Raw genomic sequence first — 9,290 nt, forward strand, 5'->3', positions numbered from 1 at the left:
TAGAAATGGTTTTGATTAAGGGATTCATTAATCAGTTATTCCTTTCAACTTTGAAAATGAACATATTTTGCTGCCATTACATGATTGTAGATATTTTAATTCGGAGTTAATATCTCTCAGAGCCTAACTAACTGTCATTTTCTTTTCTGACATCTAAATTAGCAAAACCTCTATTTTGGCCTTGGTGATGATCAAGAATGCCAGTCTAACAAGCAAGGTAAGATGGTTTCTGTCTACTTTGTCGCCTCAAATGGCAAACCATATTGCAGCAGTTTCATCTGGTTTAGCCAATTTTCAGTATGATTTGACAGAAAAAGCATTCTTGTGTGACTGACCACCATCATCAGTAGGCATTGCCTTCATGAACCCAAGCCATTGCCAACATGTAGTAAACACTCAGCAAGAAAACCCACTTTGATAGAAATGATGGTTGATTATACAACTATAAGGAAACGAAAAAAAGTTTTTCTCATATAAAGTATTATTGCTTAAATGTTTTGCAAATGTTCTAATTGCCTATGAATCATAAAATGATGAAAACCATGAAAAGAATCAAACGTCATTTACAATATTGATATTTAAAGAAACAAATTAAATATTTAACTTTTTTAGCATCATTATATATGGCTTATTTACATGGCAATGCTAATGGAATACATTGTTTAAATGTCTTTTTTTCAGGCACATCAGTTATAGAATGTTAAATATTTTGTAGGGCCATTTTACCAGCCATATAAACATGTGTGCTAGTAAACACTTCAATGCCACTTCACATTTCATTGCTACCTCCCATTGCTTAATTTTTTTTGAAGATTTTTAAAATAAATTTTAAATTACATCATGCAAGTGATTACAGTTTTTTAGTGAAGCAATTGATAGTAAATACACCCCAGTATCATTTCAATCACCTGTTCTACAGGTACATCTTCTGTAAATCAATCATATGATAATGGCTGCAAAACACACAAAACATTTTATGCGTATGATTTTTTATACAAGTTTACATGAAATCCCATTCCTATAAAACAGACTTTAAAAGAAAGAGGTCCAGTATGCCTGCATCAATTTTAATATATCTATTGGATACCTTAAACATAACTACTGTTTTGAAAACATCCTTACGCAAAAGAAAATTGTGTCAAGAAAATTATCACCTCTTAAGCCAGCTATAAGATTATGATCTTCTTGGCTGTTTTATTATATTAGGATCAATATTTCTTTTCTCGATTTCCCTATTACCTCCCCTGATCACAGAAAAATACCACTGTATATATATTGCTCCCTTCCCCTCCCCCTCCCCTCCATTTGGAGCAATGAATGTGTTTACCTTTCCACCAGACACATACCACATGGCCACCAATGCCCTCTGAGAATATTTGTTTACAGTGGCAGGACAACTGATTTGTTCTTGTGCCTCCTAACAAGTCTACTGATTTGTCAACTAGCTGGTCTATATTAGTTTACCTGGGTTTAGACAGAGCAAGAGGTGGTCCTAGTGTAAATAGACAAGGAAGAGAATAACATTAGGCCTAATGATCACCATACCTCCATCAAGATTGGACTTCTACTATCTCCAGTCTAATACAATGTGTCAGAAGATTGCCCAGATTCCCCATTAGCACACAATGGACAATGTCCATCACACACTATTTATAATGCAGTAGGTCCGTCACGATTGTTTTTTCTCATTTAGTCAGGTTTCATTATCATGTCTGCTGATTGCTGTAAAACCTACAACCCATGATACATTAGACAGTACTTATATGGTCAGAACTTCATATTTTTATTATGTCAACTTTGCTTCAGTCAAATGTGTAATGAATTTAAATCTTCAGTAAGTTCATTCACCTCCAACAAATTTTACAACCCAACTAAGAAAGCTTGATGTCTTAAACTAACAAGCTACCATCCTGTTCTTCAAATGTCTTTGTATTAACAGTGTATAACTTCCCTTGCTGAAATGAGGTTAATGGGTCTTATTACTGCATAACCAATTCACCTAATAAAATATCTTTTTGTAAAACTAACTGACAAAGAATTGAAAGAAATTATAAATCATTCAAGTACACTACATTCCCTAATGAGACATAACTATCACAAACAAACATTAAAATCCACACACAGCAGTTATTCTTCAGCGATTTGACCTGCTGTTTCCGTTCTTCAGGCATGATGAAACACAATTAAGATTTTACATATATGCAGGCTTCCATTATTTTTATCTCAGCTGCACAATATGTTCTATGATACATGTACAAGATGAATGCATAGCACTACATGGGGTCATGTGTTTTTTGAGTCATCTGCCTGTTGTTGGAATGTGTTGAGTTTACTTGTGTGAAGTAAAACTTGAATCATACTCATTGGAACAGTCAATGAACAAAAAGTCTTATTACTACAGTAAATATCAAGTCAGATATCTTGATTTCCACCCTAACCTTTTCATTACAATTTCTGTTGAAGAAATCATATACACATATGTAATCATAAATTGTGTCTTATATAAAATTATCGTATTCTATACTAATTTCAATCATATTGCTCCTACATGACAGTTTTACAAAGAAATGCATTTCAACACAAGCATGAAGTTGGTGCTGTTAGCATTGCAATCAATGTTTTTCTGGACACAGGATCCTTTTCTTCAATTCACAAAAGTGATGAACTGTTAACATTTTTCAAATTTTTTTTCCCCGATTTTTTCTTCATCTTACTTTTATCTTTGTATTTATATGCTTCACTGATTTAGGTTTCCAAGATTCTTTACTGATATTGGTTTCCAAGATTCTTTACTGATATTGGTTTCCAAGATTCTTTACTGATATTGGTTTCCAAGATTCTTTACTGATATAGGTTTCCAAGATTCTTTACTGATATTGGTTTCCAAGATTCTTTACTGATATAGGTTTCCAAGATTCTTTACTGATATTGGTTTCCAAGATGCTTCACTGATATTGGTTTCCAAGATTCTTTACTGATATCGGTTTCCAAGATTCTTTACTGATAACGTAAAGATTCATATGAACATATCCTTTTACAACACGATTACAATGTTTGATAGGAAATTATCAGTTATGAAATGTTTATATTCTAAAGCTATTTCAAAACCTGATATTGACCATTAGGAATGACCTGCTCAAATAGTGAACATGCAAATTTTTTTTATATTTCCAAACTAATTTGAAAACTTTAAAATTACTTTTCGGGATCATATTTGGTCAAACTGATGTTCAAACATGACACAGAACATCACCAAAATACATAGAGATGCGATAACTATACATTGCAATTGATTATAAGGTCTTTTTTGATGAGCCTTTAAAACGTCCTTTTCACTCTTGATTTAGAAGGACTATGACCAGATATCAGATGAATTGAGGTTGTGATACTGAACTTGTGATGATGAGATGGCATGATGAGACAGCCTCAGAATATCAACAATGCTATTGTAACACTGCAGGAGCTCAAGGAGATTTTACTTCATAATGTCATGTAGGTATGGCTGCTGTAACAATTACCAACCAAGGCAAAATCTGAAAATATTTATCAGCAACTTTTTCAATTTGGTCATTATATTCGATCAGAATGATTTTGCAATTCTGTATTTTCGTTTCTTTTGTTAATCAAAGAAATGTCATATTTCCTCTCATGGAAACTAATATCCAGGAATCTGTACTTTTATTTCATAATTCCCAAATCAACAAGTGATATTGCAACAAATTGACATACCTTATGCATCAATGTATTGTTCAAATATTTAGATTCATGTAGAAAAGTTTATATTTCATAATTACATAGAATTTATACCAGGACTCTGATTGCTCCATAATGTAACTGTAGAAATGTAACACAAACTGTTGCATTACTCACCATACTTAGCATACCCAAATACCTGTTCATGAATGTGCAGTTATGCATGTAGATACATGTCCGAAAAATGTCAAGGTGCATAAAATCGTTGGAATCTGTTTATATATGTAATCTACAGTTCTATATTTCATGTTATAATAAAAGAACTGAATTATCTCAGCAACCTACAGGAACAGTTTCTGCAGTGACCATTTAGTATCCTGTTTGAAAATAATCATTCCAAGCTTACTATGCAAATAAAGAAACAAGCTACATTCACAGGATTGCTCCGACATTTGTAGAGGTTCTGTTGTGTAGGAAGTGTTGTTACAACAGAAGTTACAAGTGCTAAACATACTTGCTTAATGATTTCATCTGATGAATCGCGACATTCATTCTCATATAGTCAACAACATACTTGTTGAGGGGAACACATAGGTATAACTTACATAGATTCTATCTATTAGTACATTTTGTATACATATACTTATAGATAGATATTTAAACTTCGGAAAAGTTCAAAATCCTGTCTTTCTTTTTTCTACATCCATCATGCCTCCTGATTTAATCAAGACTTAATTTGTAAAACAGATAAAATGTGCGGTATTTGAAATGGCAGAAAGATTGGTTTTCACTTTCCTTGTAACAAAAATCAATACAATATTGAACAAAAATAATACAGATTGATGCATCATAATAAAGATGATTTCATTACAATTGTACTCATCCACACTATCTATGTTTATTAGACATGTCAATTCAAAAGAAATTGATATTCAAATAGTTGTCTAATGTAGGATTCAAATAGTATGTAACACAGGGCAGTCATTACATACATGGCCCAGTGTACTGTACTAGTGAAGTTTACCAACACAGAACTGAACACTATACCTACTGTGGCTTGATGTCAGCAAAGTAATTATCAAAACATAAAACTAGATAACTGAAAATATTACTGTAAGAAATAACATTAATTTCTATTCCTATGAACTCAGATTTGAAAATAAGAATATAATACAAAAATACTACAAAAACATGTCAGTGGAAATGGATATATGTGAAAACACAAATAAATCCTCTCATATTTCCAAATTCAAGAAAAAAATAAGAATTGTTAATAAAACGTATAGAAGATGTTTTTAATAATTGTTATAGCTGTGAATGAAAACTGCTTTTGAAATACTTGGTCATACAAAAATTGGCGAAGAATTTCTTTCACAATGTTTCCACAGGTTCATCACTATTCACCAATTTAGTAATCTTCCAAACAATGACACCTAACAATATGGATATTTTGGAATATTTTTCTTCAGGTTGGCAATGTCAATTGAAGTTCTTATAACAAAACCAGTAGAAGATTAGATTGTGACATTTCGATGACTACACTTTCATCTGACAAATGACCAGTGTAAAGTGCACTAGCACTGATGTACGTAGTGTACAAGATGGTATGAAATCGACCAACTTTTTGGCTGTACTATATAATCCTATGTACACTAAGGGCAAAAATAGTGTGACAAGATGGTTAACCAATTATGGACAAAAGATACACCAGATGGTAACAATGTACTGTAGTCAGTTTGGCTATGCATTGTTTAACAATTGGCCATAGATGTGCGAGAGTCTTTGGCCCCCTTCATCCCTATTAAGTACTGGCCCACTGTGTACACCGGTGCTTGTACGTTCCAAACTGGTCGTTTGTCTGATAAAGGTGATTGTGTTGTCATTGAAACTTCGCAATCTAATCTTCTATTGGTTGTGTTATAAGGACTTCTATTATTATATGAACATTTGTTAACATCCTTAATATTTAAAGATATAGTTGATGAACACATTTGAACATCACATGAATCAGAAAGTCAACTTTACTTGTAGCAAATGATTACATTGATTGAATAATGAAGAACATACCTAACAGAAAAAATTAAAGGATTTCAAAGCTTGTGCACTTCTCTGGAATTCTAATTTACAAAAAACAAACAAGACTTAAAATTATGATCAATATCATATGGGGAGATAAGCAAGTACAACAATGAAGCAGACAACTCTTTTAAAGTATGGAGCTGATAACAGAAAACCAATCTATAGGCATGTAGTCGCAGTCCTTCCAGTATTAATTTAGAGTAGTTTAAACATATTTCATTACCAATAAAAAGCAAAAGGATCAGGCACAAATTACATGAACTTACAATGGAAAGCTCTCAAAGTTTCAGTTAGGAAAAAGGTTGATACCTTATACACCTACTTCCCCCGACTACTAAATTCCTGACATCCTGTTAGACTTTTATATGAAGAAGTATCCTGTTCGTAGCAATGCTACAGCATTTCAACGATATCAAATCATAAGACACAATAGATATCATGTCAGTTTCTCATTTGCTTATATGTAAAGGCCAATGATGGCAATGTCAGTTCATGTAGCGCTCATACAACATGGAATTCACTGATGGCATCACAAAGCATAACTATGATTCTGTAAATCAATGAAATACATGTGGTTTCATTACAATGAAATAGAAGTGATATCAGACAACTGACAGAGTACTTCACACTTTAGAGAGTGAAGCAGCTCTCTGAAAAAATGAAATGGTACTGTAAAGTCATTTATTTTCAAGGGGCTAAATTTTTTGTGGTTTTTCCCGAAAAAAATCTTCATTTTCATGGACACTTGATTTTATATTGATCAACAAATCTACTTACCCTAATTTAACAGTACATGGACATATGAATTCCTGGATTATCGAATTCAACAAATAGCCCCGAATAAAAATTAACGATTTTACAGTATTTGTTCTCTACTTTTCATGGTAAAGTACATACTATGATCACCATATAGCAGTCCATTAAATTGTTAACAAGATTTTTTCAGGCAAGTCCAGAACAGAACAAAACCAATTTGCAATATTAAGAAAAATTAATATAATGGTAGTGCAGGTGCAATTTTTTTATATACCTGTTGCTTTTTATACGTCAAATTACCTTTATTATAAGCTTTAACTTACATCTGCAAAAGTATTAACAACAATTTACAGTACATCTGATAAATTCTTAATCAATCAGACATCCTTGAATTTACCATCTTTTAATTTACCAAATTTTCTTTGTTAATCACTGTATGATTCATTTTCATTTTCATTAAAATCTGAAAATTTAACATTGCTGACTTTTATAGGCTATAAACAAACAACCAAGCTGTGACCTAATGAGCTAATGTATAAAAATCTGTACATCAGGCCAATGAATATCAACTCAGGTCAGTTTTACTATTTTTGGCAATTCCTTTTTATGTTTTTTCTATTTCTTTGCTTGAAATAATAACTCCCAAAGATAACAATGTTGTCCTCTGTAAACCTGGAACTTCATAAGATTTAATGCCGAAATATCCAGTCTAAGCAGAGATGTATATAACACATAGATAAGAAACGCCTTCTTGAGCTTTCATTGGTCACACATGACCAGATGTCTAATTGTATCTGTTTATACAATGTTCCGTTTATCCAAATGTAGCGACCTATGCCATATTGTATACACCATATTGGATATATAATTTACTTCCAGCCGTTCTGTGAGTGATTTTTAAGATAGAGTCACAACATAAATATGCAAAGCATTTTAGGAAGTAAATGTTTAATGTAATACACAACGTTTATCCTGCGATATCTTTTTAATGTCGATGAGTTATGATTTGTTGTTTTTACAGATTAATTCTTTGAAAATATATCAAATTTCTGTAGATCCAATGTATGTTTTTTTTTATAAAGAAGGATATCCTTCTTGACAACATTGTGATACACCTTCAATGAAATTTACTAAGTAAGAAGAGAAAAGTCAGTATTTTCACAACAAAGTTGTATTTAATACGGTGGCTTTCGACTTGTGCCACTAATCTTGACTTCGGATTAATACAAGTTCCGTCTTCTGTTCAATATTCTGTTTTTAGATGATTTTTAAATTTCAATAGCTAAGACAATATTTGACTCAGAATACCAATATTGATGTAAAATGTCACTGATATCATTTGATAACCAAGCTGTGAAACAACTGTAATTTCATTACAAACTTTTCTTACATGGCCACTGGCAGTGTGCATGTTATCTGTGCCGTTCTCGGCTTTAGGGTAATAGCTCTTCCTGTTGCTTGTTCATCTAAAACTGATTGTAAAGTTTTAATAAATCAATCACTCGCCTCAACTCTCAAAAAATTTCGAGTTTGATACATTTCCTTCCTGAAGACAACAGAATCATGCGTGATCTTTTGAGAACTGCATGCAGTAGTTGCCAATCTCTGTGTTATATACGTCTCTGGTCTAAGTCTGTGAATTTAGCTACTTAGTCATAAGCAATCATGAATGTCATTGCAGGTATACATAAGAACAACTATGTAAATGTTGTAATTGTTTCAATCATTCTGAATGAAGCACAACAAGTTAAACCAAGAATACACTGGATATTAAAATTTGTCTCTTTTCATCTGGCACATAACTTTGCTACTTTTATAGACATATTAGACACACACACTTATGCACATTTTATACCATCATTTATCCCAATGTTTAATTTTTTATAATCTTATACATCTAATGTTTTTGGGTATGGACAATGGAAACTAACTTGGTCAAAATGACTCGATGAACAGACTAAGAATGTCTTTTTCAGAAGTTGAATATCACTTTTCAAGAAATGTATGTGACTTACTCTGAATAAGTCATAAAAATTGTATTCTTTTAATACCCCTTTCAATGTTCATTTTTCACAAAACAAATGTTGTGGCGAGCAAGAACACAATTATTACAAAAAAAGTAATTTTCTTAAGTCAAAAAGGAAGATTCCAAACAAATAATTCCCCACGAAGTAATGAAAAAAAAACTTTACGAGTGATGTTCAGAGGCATGACCCACTATCAAATTACTAGTATATCTGGCTATTGTGGGTGTTCTCCTATCTCGGGAGTGTCTTCCACATAAACAATAAACTTACCGTGGTACGCAGCTTTTGAGGATCCACGTACGATATGTTTGTATTCCCGGCTTTTCTCAGGTGCTGGGTCGTGAACCTTGACTAGAATGTATTTGAACTTGCCCGTGTCAATTTCGACATCGGGGATGGTTTTTAGAAGGCAGTTTTTAGCAGCACCGGGCGATGCTGTAGCTACTGGGTTTACTCCTGCCATAATGGAATATGTTAAGACGAAGTAAGTTCTGCTGTGATGTCTGGAAAGAACTGTATACACTAGAAAGATGAGTTCAGAAAGGACACGTAGGGAATCGAGAACTCTTCAGAAGGGAAACCGTCTTCATTCGCTGTTTCTCTGACAAACAATGTTATTACACTTCGAACGTAAATAAAGTCACTCTAGCTAGATTTCACATGGAATGGGCATGGCAAAATTCCAAACAAAAGTGGTGAACTTCCTCCGCTGTCTGATACTGCTGCTGCCTGCCT

The 9,290-nt window shown here is 32.7% G+C and overlaps 1 protein-coding gene across 1 annotated transcript in view; it reads right to left on the bottom strand.

Annotated features, from left to right (window-relative positions):
• LOC132544630 (14 kDa phosphohistidine phosphatase-like) overlaps positions 1-9,290 on the bottom strand; it is a 46,293-nt gene extending 37,003 nt beyond the window's left edge. Inside the window, exon 1 of the mRNA XM_060208249.1 lies at positions 8,826-9,290. Coding sequence (XP_060064232.1) covers positions 8,826-9,018 — 193 coding nt within the window. The 5' untranslated portion in view covers positions 9,019-9,290. The remainder of the gene's footprint in view (positions 1-8,825) is intronic.

The sequence above is a fragment of the Ylistrum balloti genome, unplaced genomic scaffold (genome assembly GCF_031769215.1).
Source record: "Ylistrum balloti isolate Yb309-2 unplaced genomic scaffold, AGI_CSIRO_Ybal_v1 Utg369806, whole genome shotgun sequence".
NCBI classification, from domain to species: Eukaryota; Metazoa; Mollusca; class Bivalvia; order Pectinida; family Pectinidae; genus Ylistrum; species Ylistrum balloti.